This window comes from Dromiciops gliroides, chromosome 3, assembly GCF_019393635.1.
Source record: "Dromiciops gliroides isolate mDroGli1 chromosome 3, mDroGli1.pri, whole genome shotgun sequence".
In the NCBI taxonomy this organism is placed as follows: domain Eukaryota; kingdom Metazoa; phylum Chordata; class Mammalia; order Microbiotheria; family Microbiotheriidae; genus Dromiciops; species Dromiciops gliroides.
Genome location: NC_057863.1, coordinates 568348267 through 568369774, shown reverse-complemented (window position 1 = coordinate 568369774; position 21508 = coordinate 568348267). Strand labels below are relative to the sequence as shown.

Genomic DNA, 21508 nt, shown 5'->3' with positions numbered 1-21508 from the left:
TTCCTATTCTTCCAGTTTTCATACAGCTTACTCCCTGACAGGTTCTTTTCAATCCAGTGACATCAGTCTCCTGGTGGTTCTGAAACAAGACACTTCATGTCTGGGCTCTGGGTATTTTCTCTGGCTGTCCTCCATGCCTGGAATGCTCGTCTTCTTCAACTCCACCTACTGACTTCCCTGGCTTCCTTTAAGTATCAACTATTTCCCATCTTTTTTTTTTTAATTCTATTTTAAAAATTCATTTAAAATTTCAATACAAAATGAGAAAAAAAACCATTTCCATTCACAGAGCAGAGCATAGAGAATTCAGTATAAAACAATACATTTATATTTCAAACTGTTCACATTTTTTTGAAAACCTATCTACTAAATACTACACATTGTTTTCAAAGCAACTCAGCTTTTTTGTGCTTCCTTCTAAGTTTTCTTTTGTTTTCTGCTGTGCACTTTTTTTCCCCCAGGGCAATGAAGGTTAAGTGACTTGCCCAGGGTCACACAGCTAGTAAGTGTCAAGTGTTTGAGCCCGGATTTTAACTCAGGTCCTCCTGAATCCAGGGCTGGTGCTTTATCCACTGCACCACCTAGCTGCCCCCCTTGCTGTGCACTTTTAATTTTTTTCTCCCAAGCCAGAGAAGGTTATAATTAAACACAAATATATGTATATACTATACATACATATATAACCTATATATATATACATACATATATGCATACACACATATACATATATGTAAGACCATACTATACCTATTTGTCAGTTCTTTCTCCGGAGGTGGATAGCATCTTCTTTCATATGTCAAAGTCTTTCCATGTTTTTCTAAAATCAACCAGCTCATCATTTCTTATATCACAGTAGTATTCCATCACAATCATATACCTCAACTTGTTTAGCCATGTATCCATTCTGACTTTATCTTAATACGTGGTTTAACATATTGGTGGATGCTCAATTTCTGTAAGACTGCTTTCCAGCTTTCCCAATACTTATTTATAAATTCATTGTCTTTCCAGTAGAATGGGAGCTCCTTGAGAACAAAGACTGGTTTCACTTTTATCTCTGTTTCTCTTTTTACATTGAGACTTAAAATCTCTGTGCTTTATGCCAAGTTTCTGTATTGAGAGGCACTATGACATAGTGAATAGAAAGCTGACTAAGATAGCCAAGAAATTTTTGGTTCATTGTCCTACCTCTGACATATACTGGATGGGTGAACCTGGGCAAGTCACTTTATCTCGAAGTGCTCTAGGTAATTAAAATTCTAAATTCCAAATTAGTGTAGATTAGGGAAACCCAATTTAAAATGTTCCCAATCTGCCACCCAAATACAGTATTTATTAGGCAAAGGTGGGCGACGTTATCTTATTATGCATTACAAATTCAAAATTAGCACTACTTACTAACCAAGACTAGGAAGTTACCAATGATTATTCTGTTTTAGTCAAATATTAAAAATGATTTGAAAAAAAAAGTGATTTGAGAGGCAGGGTGAGATCATGAGTGCAAATTCTAATTCTGTCATACAGTAGATGTGTGAACTTGGATAGAACATTTCCTCTCACCTTCCTCATCTGTAAAATGAGAGGAGTGGATTGTAGGTTCTCTGAGGTCCCTTTCAACACTAGACTTATGATAGTATGCTTTGCAAAAGTGGAGGGAGTTTCCACATTGGGAATGATTTCCACACCAATGAAATCATAGGCCCAGATTAAAAAAACGAGTTGGTTAGTAGAAACCTGGTGATGAGCCAGGAAAACACAGTATTCGCTCTCTTTTTCCATCCCTGTTTTCCCCAAATGTCTTTCCCTTTTTGGATTTGAGATAAGGCTCGGGCAAGAGAAAATGCAATTCACCACTTCCCCAGGAGGTGGTATTGGCATAGGCGCCAGTGCCTGCAGTTGCTCCTCCGGACCGCTAGCGGCCGCGGTCTGAGCAGCGTAAGCTCCCACCTCTCTGCTCCCACCTATCTGCGCACTAGATCTTGTCGCACTGCTGCAGTTGCCGCATTCGTCTTTCTGCGGGCACTGCGGAGGCTGTTGCTTGCCTGCTCTCTCTGTCTTGATGATGGCTGCATCCTCGGCTGCCGAGAAGGAGAAGGAGCGACCTGGATCGGTCAGCATCGCCAGCATTCCCGGCAACACCACGCGGGAGAAGCTGCTGTCTGTGCTGGAGGACCTGGAGGTGCTGTCGAGGTAGGGGCTGCTGCGGGGCCTGGTCGCTACGGGGCCGGGCCGGGCCGGGAGGTGGGAACCGTCGCGGAGATCGCCCGCCGGCTTTCTTTCCTGCCGAGGCTCGGATTCCACCTGTGGGCAGGCGGGCTCCTGACACCCGCCGTGGTCCGGGGCCCCTCCACAGCTGCGGCTGTGGCTTCCTCCCTCCGGGACGGTTAGCGGTGCGTGGGGTGGGGATCAGCCAGTCCACCTTCTCCGAGGGTCGGCTGGGGAAGGAATCTTGCGCCACTGTTCGTGTCAAGCCGGAGATAGACTGGCGGGGGAGGGGGAGGTAGCCTCAGTTTCCTTATCTGTAAAATGAGGGCATTGGACTAGATGACGTCTGATGTTTTGTCTCGGCGCTTGTTATTTCCAGGCAGACCCATGGTAGTGGATGTATTTTTGGTAATTGAATAAGGATGACCTCCTTTGTCGATTTATTTAAGTAAAAACTTGTTCTGGGGGCGGGGTGGTGTTTGAAGGCAGAATGGATGGAGCTCTGGACCTGGAGTCCAGTAGAATTGTTCGAATCCAGCCTCACATTTATAAGCTGCGTCATTGAAACAAGTCACTAAAACGGTTTGTTTCTTCAGCTGTAAAATGGGGTATAATAATAATACACCTGTTACCCAGGTATTATTATTAACCAAATGGTTAATGGTTAATAACTACCAAATGAAGACCAAATGTGATAACAGCCCAGACTACTGATGATGAAGGCCTGAACCTAGGGTGCTGGTTACATGAATAGAAGGGGAACAATATGAAAGATTTCAGTGAAGGTGAAATTAACGAGAATTAGTATCTGATTGGGTGGTTGGGGGCAAGGGGGGGGGGGGTAGCGGTTCAGGGAGAGTAAAGAGTTAAACATCTCTCCTAGACTGAACTTAAATGACTGGAAGGATGACGGAATTCTTGACGGAAATAAAAAAAATGTAAGAGGGCTGGTGGGTTTAAGGGAGAACGTAATGAGTTCTTTTTTGGATTTATCAGGTTTAAGGTGCCTGTATGTCATGCAGGTGGAGCAGTCTAGCAGACAGTTGGTGAAATTGTATTAGAGCTCAGGAGGGAAATGAGAGCTAGATATGTAGATTTAGGAGTAATCTGCCCAGAGATGATAGTTGAATTCTTGGGAATTGATGAGAAACAAGAGTTAAAAAATGCAAGATTGTAAATGGATGATGGGCTTACAGTGGAAACTGAGGAGCGATCAGATAGGAGATCCATGTCTAAAAAACACAGGAGGGGAGAATCTCCAGGGAAAACGGGGTGGTGATCAGTGTTCAAAGCAGCAGAGAATTCAAGGAGGATGTCTGAGCAAAGGCCTTTGGATTTAGGAATTGAGATCATTGATGAACTTGGAGAAGGCAGTTTTCAGTGAAGTTAAAGGAATTGGAAATCAGATTGCAAGGTATTAAGACAATGGAATATTAACCAAACAATGCATAGAAATCATAAAATATAAAATAAAACATTTCTGGTTATATAAAATTTAAAATCTTTTGCATGAAAAAAACTGTTTACACTCTTCTGGGAGGCTTTTCTGTCTGAGCATATTTTTTTTTCTATCTCTAGAAAAATAGCAGCCAGCAGTAGGTATAAAAAGTGAATACTTGGCCATTTGGGAAGGGGTTTCCCATGGCATCTGCATGGTCCTTTTAGTGTTTTCTCAAGGTTAATTACTAGTAACAGAAGGAGAAAAGATAGACAATTTAAAATGCTTCTGCTTTATTTTTCATGCTTTCCTTATAGTTGCTGACAAAATTGCAGGTAAAAGAATTATAATGGCACTGGAGTTTGGAGTAGATATTCTTGAATGAAAAAGATAATGAAATATTTAGGAGTAGGAACTACAGAGACTGGAGATAATTGCTAACTGGACCAGTACTGGGATTAACTTGGAGAAAAAAAAGTTATTTTTTTGAGGTGGTAAAGAAGAGGATTTATTCTCTTTCTTTTCCCTTGCTACTTGCTCCTCACCACAGATCCCATCCTGAACTATTCCTGTGTGTGGATAAAAAAAAGAGGTCTTCAGGGACAGCTAGGTGGCGCACTGGATAAAACACAAGCCCTGGATTCAGGAGGACCAGAGTTCAAATCTGGCCTCCGACACTTGGCATGTACTAGCTGTGTGACCCTGGGCAAGTCACTTAACCCCAGCTGCCTCACCAAAACAAACAAACAAACAAACAAAAAACAAAAAAAGAGGTCTTTTCAAGCATTAGCAAAGTGAATTAGAAACAAGGATAATAGTCTTTTTTTTTTTTTTGCAGTGCCATGGGGGTTAAGTGACTTGCCCAGGGTCACACAGCTAGTAAGTGTCAAGTGTCTGAGGCCAGATTTGAACCCAGGTACTCCTGAATCCAGGGCCGGTGCTTTATCCACTGTGCCACCTAGCTGCCCCCAATAATAGTCATTTTTGTAGGAGACATTCTGATGGCCGCTAGGTGGTACAGAATGAATAGAGGGCTAGGTCTAGAGTCAGGAAGAACTGACTACAACTACAGCCTCAGTTTACCAGTTGTGTGACTCTGGACAAGGCACTTAGCCTTGCTTTGCCATAGTTTCCTCAAATGTAAAATTATAATAATAATAATAATAATAGCACCTATTTCCCAGAGTTGTTGTGAGGATCAAATGAGATAACATTTGTAAAGCACTTACTTGTTGCTCTCTTGCCTGGCACATAGTAGAAGTTATAGAAATGCTTATTTATTTCCCTTTCCTCTTCCCTTGTGGCCCACAAATTGAGAACTATCTACATAAATAAAAAGCTTTTTTTTTAAAAAGAGAGAGACGCAGAAATTAAATAATTTGCATATGTTTAATCCACTGGTTAAACTGTGTTTAAGTCTAATACAGCTTGGCGGCAAATGGGGCAGGTATTATTTTCAGCCAGCCAGCGGTCAATACAATGAACATGAAACTCATGTGTGCAAGGCAGCTGTCTTAGTTTGTTTCCATGTGTGTAGGTGTTTACACAGATACTGCAGGCTTTATTTATCTCTCCATGTATGCTGCTCTCGTAGCTTTTGGTAGAAAATTTATCAATTTCTTCATTAGTTAATCCTCCAGAGCAATACCAGCTATCATCACTTAGTAAAAAAGTACGAGCAAGACGGAGAGTTGGTATTATGATATTTTCAATCAAATTACTCACATCATTGTTCTGCCTGGCATGACTTTCACCATTGTAGCCAATTAGAGTTTCATTTAGTTCTCTTTGAGCTCTTACTCTGTTTAAGTTATTCAGCTCAGAATTGATGTCCCATAAGTGCTGATTGTCTCTCTGTGTTTCTAAATAGGCCCGAGTTTCATTTGAAAAATTTAGAGTGCTCAACCCAGCTAGGACCTTCTGGAGAAGTACCTGTAGAACCCTTGGTTGACGAAACTCGGGCTCTGAAATGCCATGAAGGGGTAGCCATGTTGTTCTGAAACAGATTTGTGACCCAGTATTTTCAGAACGGGAAATGACTAATTGAAATATACCTCTGTTACTCCTATTTGCTCCTCTGGGTCTTTGAAACCTAGATCGAGTTCTGCTTGAAATATTTCCTTGTGCTATTTCTTCTTCAGGGAGAACTTTTACCCTAAGATTTAGCCTTAGGGTTGGATGACTTGTTGCATTTGTGGAAAGAATTCCTGAAAGTGTTGATAAATGTGAAAATTGTGGAGTGCCCTCTATTTCTTGTTCATTTTGAACTATATGATGCTGATGAGACCTCTTAAGCTTTTTGTTGATTTGTTTTCTTCTTGAAATGATGTCAATTGGTCTTTGCAACCTTAAATGACTACTGCTATTCTGAGTAGGTCTTAATCTTAGAGTTTCAATTTTTTCTCTTAGATTACTCAGTGGACTGTTGTTTCTTACTCTGTGCCTCTGTAACCTTGTAGATTCATTTCTTTCATAGGCTTCTCTTAGGATAACACCATTGACGTGTCTAGTGAATTGAATAGGACTGGCACTAGAGTGACAATCTGTGTCTCTTTCTCTGAACTCCTGGGCTCCGTTTCTGAACCTGCCCATCATCCAGGAAGAAGGCCCTTCTGTTGTGTGCTGCCTTCTAGAATCTCTCATGACTCCCAACATTGCAGTGTTCACATTTGAGGTCTTGCTTCTATTTTGTCTAGCTACTGGGCTGTTGGATGGCTGAGATCTATTTATATGCTGGTGTTGGTAGCTGTTGGTATTCAAATTTGGCATATTTATGTATCCTTCCCTTGGGATACCAAAATTTTGGAATTCATCATATGGGTTGATTTTAAGTCTAAATTGGAATTCTCCTGTATCTGAATTTCTCTGACTTAAAGCTCTCCAAATTTGGTTTCTATTTTGCCCACTGAGTATGGCGATTCCTGTGCGACAAAATGTATTTATCCATTGAAGTATTGATTCTTCACTTAAATTTTCCCCAGGAACTTCGGTGCAACTGCTTTCTTCTTCAGCTCCTAAATTACATACATTTAATTGGGCTGCTAAATTTTCCTTTGCTTGTTCTAAGAGAAGCTGTAGTTCCTCCATTGTCTTTTCTCCAGGAGTGCCAAGAAGATTTTTGTTTCTTATTAATCTGTAGTCATCTTCACTGAGCCCACTAACAAACTGGTGATATGCCTCTTCCTTCTTGAGACGTTCTGCTGCTTGTACCATAATCCATTGTCTTGTGAGATTTTTTTTCTTTTTCTTTGTTTTCATGATTTATATATCATTTCATATGTTCAGCATCTTCAGAAATCTCACATCTGATAGGTCTATCAAAACTCTGAATCATATGTTTTGCTAGTAGACCAAGTGAAAAACAGATTTTAAAATTGTTGCTCATGTAAAGTCTTGGTGGTGATGATTCTGGTGATAAAACTTTATGGCTTCACATGCAAGCTTCACTGGATCTTATGCCCTTTACCAGTATTACATTGCTGCAGTATGATTGGCTTTTTTAAAAAAACCTATTGTTTGCTCATCCAGTAAGGCCAGTTACCCAGCCATGATCTGTAAACTATCATTTTTCATGGAAATTTGTATACAGTCACCATTTTCTCCCAGAAAAATGACCAACAAAAACTAAAAACAAGCATGACTATACTGTGGTTAGCAGTTCATTTCTCACAACTGCACATCTGGGAAGTTGGGGTAGTAATTAAACTAAGCAGTAATAGAGTCTGGTTATGTATATGTTATTATTAAATCCCTGGTGCTACATACATTCATAGATATGTTGCAGATGACCTTTAGTAAGATCAGAATCAGGGAGTAGGGAGGAATCTGAATGCTATATTTAGCACTCCTATTGGAGTACACAGTTCTAGGAAACTGAAGAAAAGAGGGTTTGGGGAAAAATTATACAAGTTTTCAAATGAGAAAAGAACAATTGTAAGCCTGAGCAAGACAGAGAGACAAAGTTGTTCTTGTCTGGGAGATAGGGTCACATTTCTTTTTTTGTTTGTTTTTGTTTTTGTTTTTTTGCAGGGCAATTGGGGTTAAGTGACTTGCCCAGGGTCACACAGCTAGTAAGTCTCAAGTGTCTGAGGCCGGATTTGAACTCATGTCTTCCTGAATCCAGGGCTGGTGCTCTATCCTAGCTGCCCCCACATTTCTTAAAAGGCAACATCTTTGGAAACCCACAGATCTTATTTAGGTATCTTGGTCAGTAACTTTGGGTGTCAGAGAAAACCATAGCTTCCTTCAGCATAAAACAGTTCAAACAGACCTTTTAAAATTTCTGATACAGGAAATATCTTAATGCGTTTTTAGATTATAATCAGCATACAGAACATTAAAATAAAATAAATGAGAAAATGGGTAAGGTAGATTTTAGGTATATGTAAAAAATTCTTTTCCCATTATGACTTATTGTGCCACACTTTTAAACGTTAGTAAGCAGTAGATTGTTTTACTTAAGATTTTATTTTGACCGACATATCTATGTGTGTCTGTCTGTCTGGTCTTTTCCCCCCCAATCCACAAGTGTTTCTTTCATGTAGGATTTCACCTCTGCCCTTCCCCCTCCCCTAGTGCATTCCCTTCACCCCTCAATTTAACCCTAAAGATGTCATCATCTAGCTAAGTGACACAGTGGACAAAGCATCACCCCTAGACCCAAGGGATCCCAGCCAAAACCCGGCCTTAGACACAAGGCAGTCGCCTTCTGTATGACCCCAGGTATGTCTCCCAGCTCCAATTTTTTATGGTTCTCTAGGGTCTTGTATTTGAAAGTCAAATTTGCCATTCAATTCAGGTCTTTTCATCACAAATATCTGAAAGTCTTCTTTTTCATTAAAGTCCCATTTTTTCCGATAAAAGATTATGCTGAGTTTTGCTGGGTAGGTGATTCTTGGTTGTAATCCCAATTCCTTTGCCCTCTGGAATATCATATTCCATGCCCTCCAATCCTTTAATGTAGAAGCTACTAGATCTTGTGCTATCCTGACTGGGGCTCCATAGTACTTGAATTCTTTTTGGCAGCTTGCAATATTTTCTCCTTGACCTGAGAGCTCTGGAATTTGGCTATAATATTCCTAGGAGTTTTCCTTTTGGGTCGTCCTCTTTCCTGGAGGTAATCGGTGGATTTTTTCAATTTCTATTTTAGCTTCTTCTTCTAGAATTTCAGGGCAATTTTCTCTGAGAATATCTTGGAAGATGGTGTCTAAGTTCTTTCCTTGATCATGGTTTTCAGGTAGACAAATAATTTTCAGATTATCTCTCCTGGACCTATTTTCCAGGTCAGCAGTTTTCCCCAGAAGGTATTTCACATTGCCCTCTATATTTTTATTCATTTGGATTTGCTTTATTGTGTCTTGGTTTCTCATAAAGTCACTGGCTTCCATTTGTTCAATCCTAATTCTTAGGCAATTATTTTCATCAGAGAGCTTTTGTACCTCCTTTTCCATTTGGCCATTTTGATTTTTCAAGCTGTTGACTTTTTTTCTCATGTCTTTCCTGCATCACACTCATTTCTCTTTCCACTTTTTCCTCTACCTCTCTAACTTTATCTTCAAAGTCCTATTGGGCTTAGAGTCCAAAGAACTTAACACTATGGTTTAGGGGCATAATTCAACACAAAACTTAGGTTTTAAAGGCAAAGAATGAAAATAGGCAGTGAATGAATGGGGAGCTCTTTACAATGATATGGTGAACAAGACCAGTAAAGCACCAAGTAGGATACCTGCTTCTCCACAAACTTGAATACATCATGCCTGTCACTTTTTTTTTTGTTTCCTGTGTAAACTTTGTGATAAAATAATGGGATTTAGCAGATACTCAAAGACCCACTTGGAAATTAATCTAAACTGATTATATCAGAAGGTTTTGTTCTCAGAAGCTAGAATTTGAACTTAAACTCAACTCAAGACCACCTTCAAGTCCAGTGAACCAATGAATTTGGATGACGCTGACCAATCAGCTTGAAGCAGAGTGTAAGCACCACCTCTGCCCTGGACCTATAAAAAGCTTCCACAATCAGTTTGCTAGTGGGTTCGTGATTCAAGCAGGCTCCTGGCGGAAGACTTGAGGAAGAGCCTGACCAGGCTGGAACTCTAGGCTAGATAGACCTTTTCTTAATTTTCTGAACTCCACGGGAATACCTGTATGCTTTAATAAATGTTTAATGCCCAAAGACTGGTGCTGAAGCTTTCTAATTTAAGGTGACCACAATTTAGATTTTAAACATCACAGTTTGGCAACCATGAAGGGATGTCTTCTGGGTGTAGTCATGGAATGGAAGTCTTTTTAGGTGTTTCAATTCTGTAGGTGCTGTTAATCAGCCAGGAAAAGTTTCCTACAAAATTGAGCTTAACACAACTTTAAATAGCTTTGCCAGTAATCAAATCAAACAAAAAGAGTTCTTAAAAACATGAATTGAGAAGACAAGAATTATTTAGGTACTTATGGGTAGAAGAAACCCAATTGAAAATTTAAAGCGACAGGCACATAAAATCAATGAAAACAGGAGAAACAAACATAAAATTTCTTGCCCAATGTGAAGATCAGGTCGAGGGGTTCAGCAGTCCCTTCATGGCGAAAATGAGCTTATCTAATATAATTAAATATAAGTGAAAATGAGGTTATTTAACAAAATCACAGTAATGATTGAAGTCGCAAAAGTTAAATGCATGAATGGTAAATACTTTTTACCAATTTTTTAACCTTTTTTAACCAATTCCAATGAGAGCAAGGTTCAAGTATTCTGTTACCAACCCCATTTTTCACTACATTATAAAAGCTCTTCCTTGTGCACCCTTTTATATGAGGAAAATCTTTACACTCCATTTCTCCCCTTTTTTCCCAGTGCATCCTTCTTTCTCACCCCTTTTTTGGTGGTCATTCCAACATAATTGACACACAGCTATGCACTCTGTGTAAACTCCTTCTAACTATCCTAATAATGATAAAGTTTGTAGGAGTTTTATCTTCCCATATAGGAATATAAACAGTTTAACTTTATTGAGTCCCTTATGATTACTTTCCTGTTTATCTTTTTATGCTTCTTTTGAGTCTTATGTTTGAATGTCAGACTTTCTATTTGACTCTGATCTTTTCATTAGGAATTACTGGAAGTCTTCTTTTTGATGAAATGTCCATTTTCCCCCCAGAAGGAATATACTCGGTTTTGCTGGGCAGGTTATTTTTATTTTTAATACTAGCTCCTTTACCTTTCAAAATATCATATTCTGAGTCTTCTGCTCTTTTAACATGGAAGCTGCTAAATGTTGTATGATCCTGACTATGGCTCCACGATATTTGAATTGTTTCTTTCTGGCTGTTTGCAATATTTTCTCCTTGACCTGCAAACTCTGGAATTTGGCTATAATATTCCTGGTAGTTTTCATTTTGGAATTTGTTTCAGGAGGTAATCAGTAGTGAAGTCTTTCAATTTCTGTTTTACCCTTGGGTTCTATGATTTGAGGGCAGTTTTTCTTGATAATTTCTTCAAATATGATGTCTAGACTCTTTCTCCTTGATCTATATTCCAGATCAGTTGTTTTTCCAATGAAGTGTCTCACATTTTCTTCTATTTTTTCATTCTTTTAACTTTTGCTTTATCGTTTCTTGATATCATGTGGTGTTATTAACTTCCACTTGTCCAATTCTTATTTTTAAGTAATTATTTTCTTCAGTGAGCTTTTGTACTTCTTTTTCTGTTTGATTTATCTTGCTTTTTCAAAAGTTCTTTTCTTCAGTGAATTTTTGTGCCTCTTTTTACCATCGTTAATTTTCTTGCATCACTTTTATTTCTTTTCCCAATTTTTCCTCTACCACTCATCTCTTTCTTTAACTCTTATTGGCCTTGGGTCCAAGTTGCATTTTTCTTTGAGACTCTGCTTATAGCTATTTTCCCAGATATTTTCTTCTTCTGAGTTTATGTTCTGTCACCGTACTAGCTTTTTATGGTCAAGTTCTCTTTTGTTTGCTCATTTTACTTGTTTACTTGACTGTTTGACTTGACTCATTCTCTTTATTTTGTCTAGTCTTTTCCCATCTTATTTACCTATTGTTGCCCAGAAATGGTTTTCCCTTCTATTTATTAATATCTACCATTCCTCAAGATCCAGTACAGATTAGTCAGCAAACATTTATTAGGCACCTACTGTGTACCAAGCACTGTGATAAGCACTGGAGATACAAAGAAACATAAAACATAATCTCCGCTCTCTCAGGTACCACTTGTTCCATGATACTTTCCTTCTGATGTCCCTCCCATTTTTAGGAAGATCACAATGTCAAAACAGTTGCAGAAATGAAGCAGTATGTTTTCCTGTTGCCCCACTTCAAGGTGGCAAGACCATACATCTCAGCTGAATAATGAAAACAGGATCGTCTTTTGCCCTAAACAGGAATCAGTTATCTTAAATTTATTCTTCTTATAAAATAAATATACCACATATATATGAAGTAGAGTTACTACAATATAGTAAAATTTGTTGGGTGTGGATTTTTTGCTGTCTTGTACAGAACAGGTCAGTGAATAGTTTATTCCTATGAAATGAAATGAAAATGAAAATGATCATATCAGAAAGAAACTGAGTTCTATAGAAAAGGGCTGGGACCATAGGGGGAAAAAAAACAGGACAGATTAGGCATTAGGGCTGACAGAGTAGCACAGTGTGGGGCACACAGTGAAAGGCTGGGAGGTTGTGAATATATTAACCTCCAATAAAGTGACTTTACTGTCTGAATTTGGGGCAGTTTTGAAACTACTGGCAATACATGGACTAGATTTTTAAAAAAAATAAACATTTTAATTTAAGTTTTGAGTTCCAAATTCTCTCCTTCCTTCCCTCCCTCCCTCCCCTCCCCCTTCCCTGAGGCAGTATGCAATCAGGTATAGGTTATACTTGTGCAATATTGTAAAACATTACCATATTAGTCATTTTGCATAAGAAAATTTGAATAAAAGAAAAAATGAAAGAAAGTGGAAAACAGCATGCTTTAGTCTGTTTCATCAGTATCAGTTCTTTCTTTGGAGGTGGTTAGTATGCTTCATCATTAGTTCTTTGAGTTGTCTTGCATCATTGTATTGCTGAGAATAGCTAAGTCATTCATGGTTCTTCATCAAACAATATTGCTGTCACTGTGCACAGTGTTCTTCTGGTTCTATTCACTTCACTATATTTCAGTTCATATGTCTTTCCAGGCTTTCTGAACTCATCCTGCTTGTCATATTCCATCATAATCATGTACCACAGCTTATTTAGCCATTCCCCAGTTGATGGGCATTCCTTTGATTTCCAATACTTAGCCACCACAAAAAGAGCTGCCATAAATATTTGTGCAAATAAGTTTCTTTTCTCTTTCTTGAGATGTCTTTAGGATATAAACCTAGCAGTGGTATTGCTGGATCAAAGGGTATGCGCAGTTTGGTAAACCTTTGGGCATAGTTCATGGACTAGATTTAATTGTTCTTCATAGTTTCATTTAGGGAAAATGTAATCTCTCCATTGTCCCTCCTAGAAAGAGGTTTTACTTTGTTAAGAAATGAGTTTGTTATTAAAGAGGTGCTACATAGCAGTTTTGATATTTCAGTTTTGAATGTAGTTCTGGCTTCCAAACATATACATTAATGTCATAATTATTTTTGTATTTAGGGAACTTATAGAGAATCTGGCAATTTCAAGAAGCCAAAAGTTGCTACAGCCTGGAGAAGAAAACCAGGTAAGTGATTTTGATTTGAATTTTTTTTTTTTTAAATGAAAATAATTCCTCTAGTCTCCCATTTTATTGTGTGTGTATGCATCATGACGTAGCTGTGGTCTGCTCAGTGTAGCATCTCTTTCAACTGATACAGATCACAATTTGCCTATAACTTAGATAATTTTGGTATTTATAGTTACACAGATATAGATACACATATATATATGTAGGTACACATGTGGGAATATGTTTTATTACAGACTCAGGATTGAAAAAGATATCCACACACATAGAATAAGCACACACTTAGTGAGATAACATCATATATTGGAAAGAATAAGTAGACTTCAGACCAAGGGTCAGATTCTTTCACAGTCCCTTTTATTAGCCATTTTACCTCTCTGAGCCTTAGTTTACTCATCTCTAAAGTGGAGATAATATTTTTTTTACTACCCACCTCAGAGGTGGTTGTGAGAAACGTACTTTGTAAACCTTAAAGTGCTATTTAAATATGTAACCATTTTTAAAGTGTCTGCTTTATGGTAGTGTTTAAAAGCATTTTAGCAAGTTCCTCAGGAATTTTGCCCGTCTTTGCTCCAGTTGTATTCTGAATGCCATTTCCAGGCCTAGCTCTAGATTCATTTTGACTACAGCCCCCTCCTGTTGCAAGTGGTAGTGTATAATTTTAAAACTAAAGAGAGAGAAAATAGGCATTTTGAGAAAATACCAGGTGATAGAGATTATAGTAGTTAATAAATTCACTGCTTTTGTTTCCCTCCCTCCACCTTTTTTCCACTTTCTTCCATAATTCATTTAAGGAACAGAAGGGCTATAAGGTTTGACTAGAAAAGAGAATTGGGGAACCTTTTTTCCACCCCCCTTAAGGGTTATTTATCCAGAGGGGAAAAGTAGCTAAGAACTGCATATCAATTTTAACAATTAACTTTATGTAATTAATTTTGAGAAAGAAATAGAAAATATTTAACTTGTTTTTAAAATTAAAAACAGGGAATATGAAACTCTAACTGTCAATTTAACAAACAGTAAGCATCTACTGAGAAGGGATTGTGACATAATGAATGGCCTCAAAGTCAAGGAGACGTGGGTACAAGTCCTGCCTCTGACACATAGAGGCTATTTCCTCACAGTGCTGTAGGCAACTCTATATGTCATCTAGAAGTTGTAGACCAGGTGCTGACCTACATTACTATGACTTTCCTCACAAGGGAATTCCTTGTACTAAAGATATCATAGATTCTACACTTGCTATCTAAGTACTTTCTTGTCAGAATCTTGTGTTACGGGAGATGTGGACAAGATAATCCCTTCTTTCATAGAGCATATAGTCTAGTAGGATAGTTAAATATAAAAATAACTACAATGCCAGAAAATACGGATGAGATGCAAAGTTCTATGTTAGAGGAAAAGCCACTTTGATTTCCTTAAGGAGTATTAAGGAAGGCATCCTGAAGGAACAGATATTTGAGTTTGTCTTTAAATGATGGATAGAAATTCAGTGGGCTACTAGGTGGCACAGTGGATAAAATGCCAGGTCTGGAGTGAGGAAGACTCATCTTCTTGAATTCAAATCTGGCCTCAGACACTGACTAGCTGGGTGATCCTGGGCAAGTCATTTAACTCTGCCTGAGTTTCCTCATCTGTAAAATGAGCTGGAGAAGGAATTGTCAAACCACTCTAGTATCTCTGCCAAGAAAACTCCAAGTGGGGTCACAAGGAGTTGGACATGACTGAAACGACCAAACAACAACAGAAATTCAACAGGTAAAGGTGGGGGAAATACATTTCCTTATGTACTGCTAAAATTGTGTGTTTGGCAGTGATATAGGCTGTGACATCTTGAAAGAGGGAATGCTGTGTGACCCTGGGCAAGTCACTTAACCCCAGTTGCCCTTTTCTTTTCAAAAGTTAACTCGAGGGGCAGCTAGGTGGTGCAGTGGATAGAGCACCGGCCCTGGATTCAGGAGGACCTGAGTTCAAATCTGGCCTCAGACACTGTGTGACCAACCCTGGGCAAGTCACTTAACCTCATTTGCCTCACCAAAAGAAAAAAAAAGTTAACTCGAGGCTAGAGTTAATCTTATGATTATGAAGTAAAAATTAAGTTAAAAAAATGAGGTGGAGGGAGGAAAAAGTGCACAGCAGAGAACAAGAGAAAACCTACAGGAGAGCAAAGAAAAGCTGGGTAGCTTTGAAAACAGTTTATGGTATTTATAATATAGGTTTTCTTGAATTGGACATTTGTTAATATTGAATTCTCTCACATTTTGCTGTGTACATGGAAATGTTCTTTTTCTTTTTTTGTTTTGTGTTTAAAATGAATAAAAGTTTTACCAAAAAAAAACCCACCCCACAAACCCAACAAAAAACAAACAACGGGTAGAGCAGGGAGAGGAGAGCCTATTGTTTGTTTCTTGCTAGCTCACCTTTTTTTCCCTATTCTCATTGAGATGAGAATACTCATTAGAGAGTATTGAAACTTTTATTTATCTAAACTGTTGCATTTGCTATACTTTATGGCAAGTGTGACCAGATCTAGAAAGCTTGCCATAGGTGGGATGAAATTAAACTGAGGGTGTGGGATTCTCCATCCTTGCTATAGACTCTATTTAAAGTATTATCAATATTATAGGAAGATTTTTGAAGAATTTTCACAACAATAATAACTTCAACTTATGTGATATTTTTTCCCCTCTGATGGTAAAGCATTTTAAGGTACGTATGATTCTTATTTTCTCTCATGACCTTAAAAAAATCTCAGTAGGTAGCAGAACTGGAAAGCCATGTTTCTTGATTTCTGGCTAGTGATATAACTAGAACTGGACATAAATTATAATAGAATTTTTACATTAAAATGTTAAATTTGGGGGCAGCTAGATGGCACAGTGGATAGAGCACTGGCTCTGGAGTCAGGAGTACCTGAGTTCAAATCCAGCCTCAGACACTTAACACTTACTAGCTGTGTGACCCTAGGCAAGTCATTTAACCCCAATTGCCTCACTTTAAAAAAAAAAAAAGTTAAATTTTTATTCAAAAAATTATTTTAAACAAATCCCCTAAAACCATATAATGGTAGTATCATTTTAAGATATGCTCAAACTAAACTGTATCAACATAGGAAGAAAAATTTCTCCCAAACTTCTCAAACATCAATTTTTTTCATCATGGAACTATAACTTCTAGTTATATCATTTTTGAGAACATATATTCATGTAACATTTTAAGAATACTAAAATACAGAGACTTTTGATTTTGTCAATTTGTCCTCCCTCCAATAATCTAGATTACAACCCCTTCTTAGTTTTTCAGAGTTTCTGTGGCCAAAAGAATTCATTACCCTGTGACCAGCTATGAGTAAATAGAGGACCAGGCCTAGAGTCAGGAAGGCCTTAGTTCATATGCAGCCTCAGACACTTGCCAGTTCTGTGATTCTAGGCAAGTTTCTCACCTTGGCTGAACACAAACCATAAGTGATCTTAAGTCTTCGGGAGTGTTAGGGAGTTCCTCAGGAACTTTATAGATGAGTGAAATGAAGACAAATGCCTTGTCCATGGAGCCCCAGTTCTGATTCCAAGCCCAGTATGCCATCTTCTAGGTCACACTGCCCTTTATTTACACACACATTTTATGTAATTGTTTAAAAACTACAGAAGATTGCGTGTGCGCGTATGTGCGTGTGCACACACACACCCATATCCTTAAAGCCAGAAAGACCTTAGATATCATCTGATTTAACTCCCTTATTTTCTTTTTTGGTTATTTTCTTTCTTACTATGAATTTACTTATCAACAAATATAAACATTTCAATATACCTAGAAGATGAAAAAGAGGATTGTTTAAACCACTTTATACCACAAATGAGGAAACTTAAGGTGCAGAAAGTTGCCCATGTTGCATAATAAGTTAAACTTAGTTCTAATGCCAGTATTAGAGTTATCCAGTGTGCTTTACTGAACCATAAACCTAATTTAGTCTGTCTTAATTTTCTTTAGAAGTGTAACAAAGGGCAGCTAGGTGGCGCAGTGGATAAAGCACTGGCCCTGGATTCAGGAGTACCGGAGTTCAAATCCAGCCTCAGACACTTGACACTTACTAGCTGTGTGACCCTGGGCAAGTCACTTAACCCCAATTGCCCCGAAAAAAGAAGAAGAAGTGTAACAAATCCAGTAAAATTGGCTTTATAAAAGTTATGGAAAAGACATGAAGCAATAAGTACAATCCAGTTGAAATAGAAACTGAATAGCTAGCAAGGTGGATAGAGTGCTGGGCCTGGAATCAAGAAGTCTTGAGTTCAAATCCAGCCTCAGATGCTTACTAACTGTGACCTTGGGCAAATATCTCTTAACCTATTTACCTCAGTTAACTATAAAACAAGAATAATAAGTAATAGCATAGGGGCAGCTAGGTGGCACAGTGGATAAAGCACTGGCCCTGGATTCAGGAGTACCTGAGTTCAAATCCAGCCTCAGACACTTGACACTTACTATCTGTGTGACTCTGGGCAAGTCACTTAACCCTCATTGTCCAGCAAAAAAAAAAAAAAAGTAATAGCCTACACCTCTGTGTTGTTGTGAGGATCAAATGAGAAAATATTTGTAAACATTTAGAACAATACCTGGCACATAGTAGGCACTATATAAATATTTCACTTTGTCAGTAGTGACTTAAAATTATGCTTTTAATAACTGGGGCCCAGTGAATTGGAATGATGCATTTTGAAATGACATTTTGGAGTATCTCTAGGCTTGGCAGGAATCAGTTTATCATTGTATGGTAAAAAAATTGTTTTGAACCCCAAGTTGCTCTGGAAAATGAGAAAAGTAAAGAAAAAAATAGAGACCACAGTAGTCCATATTTAACCAGTGGTTCCCACCGCACTCACCCACCTCTAATTTTAATTTGCATAAAACTTAAGTACAACGTATAATCATGTTCTTAGCACCAGAGGTAAAAACTGTGGTTTAGATGAGGCCTTTAGAACTACAAAGAAATTCAATACATATTTTTATCATTCATTTTTAAATTTTGAATTCCATATTCTCTCCCTCCCCTTCATCCAGTGAGAAGGTAAGCAATATGACCCTTGTTATATATGTGAAGTCATGCAAAACATATTTCCATATCATCCATGTTTCTCCCCCCCTTTTCCCCCTAAAAAGGCAAGAAAAATAAAGAAAATGTAAATAAATGCTTCAGTCTGTACTTAGAGTTCATCATGTCTCTTTGTAGGTGGACAGCATTTTTCATCATTAATTCTTTGGAATTGTTGCTGATCATTATATTGGTTAGAGTAGCTAAATCTTTCCTAGTTGATCATCATTACAATATTGCTGTTATTGTATACAGTGTTCTCCCAGTTCTGCTTAGTTCACTTTGTATCAGTTTACATGTCTTCCCAGGTTTTCCTGAAATCATCTTGTCATTTCTTATAACATAATAGTATTCCATCACAATCATATACCACAACTTGTTCAGCCATTCCCCAATTAATGGGCATCCTTTTGATTTTCAGTTCTTTGTCACTACAAAAAGTTCTGCTATAAATATTTTTGTATATATGGATCCTTTTCCTTTTTCTTTAATCTCTTTGAGATTTCAGCTATACTTTTATAGCTTTTCTAAGAGTCACCCATTCTTTTCAACAAGTGGCTGTGACTATCTTGTGAACTATTAATTTTGAGAGAGATCTAGAGATGGGCAGGTGACTTAGTTTGAGAAAAAAATCTATTATTTAGCAGTTAATACAATAACTGTATTTATAAAAACTTTTATTAACAATGTAACCTGTAAATAATAACAAATGTTTCAAACACAAACTTCAAAAGCAGAATTCAGATTTTTTTTTCTGGAAGGAAGCTGTCCCAGAACACATCTATTCATTGGATTTTAACTGTAGTTAAAAGACATTATCTCATGAATCTCTTGCCTCTGGTTTTAAAAATGCTGCCTTTCAAAAGTAATAAAGAATAACATCATGAAATGACTAAAGAAGAGTATTCAGGATTATAATGAATAAAACTTTTTTTTAATTTAAAGAGCTTCACACACATATACATATATGTTCATCATATTATTATCTTTCAGGATATACCAGTTTAGTTTTTCTTACATAGAGATTTCATTTTAGAGTCATATGGTGTAGCCTATTATCTGTACCAATATTATATCTTATCTTTAGTATCTACCTTTATTCAATGCTTGTAGAAATGAGACATATTATAATTTCAAGAGATACAAAATAATATTGTAAGAATACTTACAATATGGCAAAACCAGTAACACATTAAGATATTTGTTTGGGATATGGCTTCTTGACAATATGATACTTGATTAAACCAAATATTTTCTGACAGATTATAGAATTGTTAATTCATAGAGATGGGGAGTTTCAAGAACTAATGAAATTGGCACTTGAACAAGGAAAAGTCCATCATGAAATGCAACTACTAGAAAAAGAAGTAGAGAAGAGAGATAGTGACATTCAACAATTACAGAAACAGCTGAAGGAAGCAGAGCAGATATTGGTAAGTGCTAGATGAAGAATCTTCATAATAGAATGTAAAGTTGTATAACTCATGAAAGTTTGCCCAACAATTAATGAATAGCCTGAAATAATCAGTTTCTTAAATCTAGAAATAGACTTTCTCTCTTAGATGAGAGAAAAGACTAGACTGTACTAGAGATAAAACAAAACAGAGAGAATTCTAAATAGGGAAAATTCCTAAAATAAACTTACTTCCTCCAATAATATCCCAAAGGTCAGACTTCCAGGTTCTGTAGTCCTGGGGAACACAGCCATGAACTCTCTGAGAAAAGCCTCTAACTAGCAGAAGTAGCTGTCATTAATTCCATTCATTAAATCCGATTTGCTTTATGCTCCTTAAAAAAATAGATGGTTTCTTAGTCCTCATTAGCTTGGAAGTACTAAAGTAGAAGGAATTTGACATATGTCTGCTATTAAACAGCTGAAATTATCGACTAGTTATAGACAGTAGCCATTAAAGGTTGAAAAAAGGGGCAGCTAGGTGGCCCAGTGGATAAGTACCAGCCCTAGATTCAGGAGGACCTGAGTTCAAATCTGGCCTCAGATACTTGATGTGTACTTAGCTGTGTGACCCTGGGCAAGTCACTTAACCCCCATTGCCCTGCAAAAAAAAAGGTTGAAAAAAGCAAAACTAAAAAGATACAAATTTTAAAAGCATAATAATATCCTGGGGTTATGTAATGTTGAATTAAACATACCTCAGTAATATCTGATTATATTATTAAATGACACCACAATACAGTTATTAATGTTCATAATCATTCTGATTCATCAAGAAAAGGTTACATTTATTTAACATACTCAAAGAAGGCAAAGAAATATATAGTATATTTTAGAAATGTCTATTAAAAAGTGGTTAAAATTTTAATTGACACTTAAATTGGCTTAATTTATAAGGAAAATCCCTTTAACATATAATGCTTCATTCCTTCATGATATAAAATAAATGAGGTACTAGATTACAGGTACAAGGTCCATCTCATCCAGTATAGAAGATGTGTCTGCCTTAGGTTATTTTCTCTAGTCTCAATCTCTTTAGCTACTGTAACCTACCTTTGGGGCAAAAAGACTTGAAGAAGAGGACTCCCAGGTTCCCCTTTCCTCTTCTTTTGGAGAGCTGGAAAAGCAGGAAGAAGGGATTGGTGAGTAGAACATGAAATTGGGCAGCACACAGAGATAAACCATGACAGGTAATCCAAAGAGCTGAACTAATCTTGCCTTGTGACAAAAGCAAGAGCCTCCATGCCAGAGACCCAGAATTCTAGGCTGGTGAGAACTGGCCCAAGGGACAGATCAGAATCTCCTGCTTTCTTTACTAGAGCTATGGGCAAGCTTGCCAACTTTGTTACACAAGATCTCGTTTGCCTACTGAAAAAATCCTCTTGGCCTATGGAAATGCTCAGCTCTGTGTGTATTATTTAAGTCTGCTAGAAAACAAATAAGGAAGGGAGCACTTTTTATTCTAGACAGAGCAAAGGTTTAATCAGTGGGAGATAATCTGAAGGCTTGAGCTGTTAGGGCAATACTGTGATTTATTTCTAGGAACATCTGAATTCTGATTATACATGGCAGTCTTGTACAGTTTAATAGAGCCCTAAAGGTTTCAGCACCC

The 21508-nt window shown here is 37.5% G+C and overlaps 1 protein-coding gene across 4 annotated transcripts in view; it reads left to right on the top strand.

Moving 5' to 3' along the window:
• Positions 1-1950: 1950 nt before the first annotated feature.
• MED4 (mediator complex subunit 4) overlaps positions 1951-21508 on the top strand; it is a 31286-nt gene continuing 11728 nt past the window's right edge. Inside the window, exons 1-4 of one of the 4 annotated variants that reach the window (XM_043991625.1) lie at positions 1951-2190; positions 13288-13354; positions 16058-16066; positions 19706-19876. In XM_043991625.1, coding sequence (XP_043847560.1) covers positions 2060-2190; positions 13288-13354; positions 16058-16066; positions 19706-19876 — 378 coding nt within the window. In that variant the 5' untranslated portion in view covers positions 1951-2059. The remainder of the gene's footprint in view (positions 2191-13287; positions 13355-16057; positions 16067-19705; positions 19877-21508) is intronic. The other 3 variants (XM_043991626.1, XM_043991627.1, XM_043991628.1) reach the window with 3 other exon arrangements.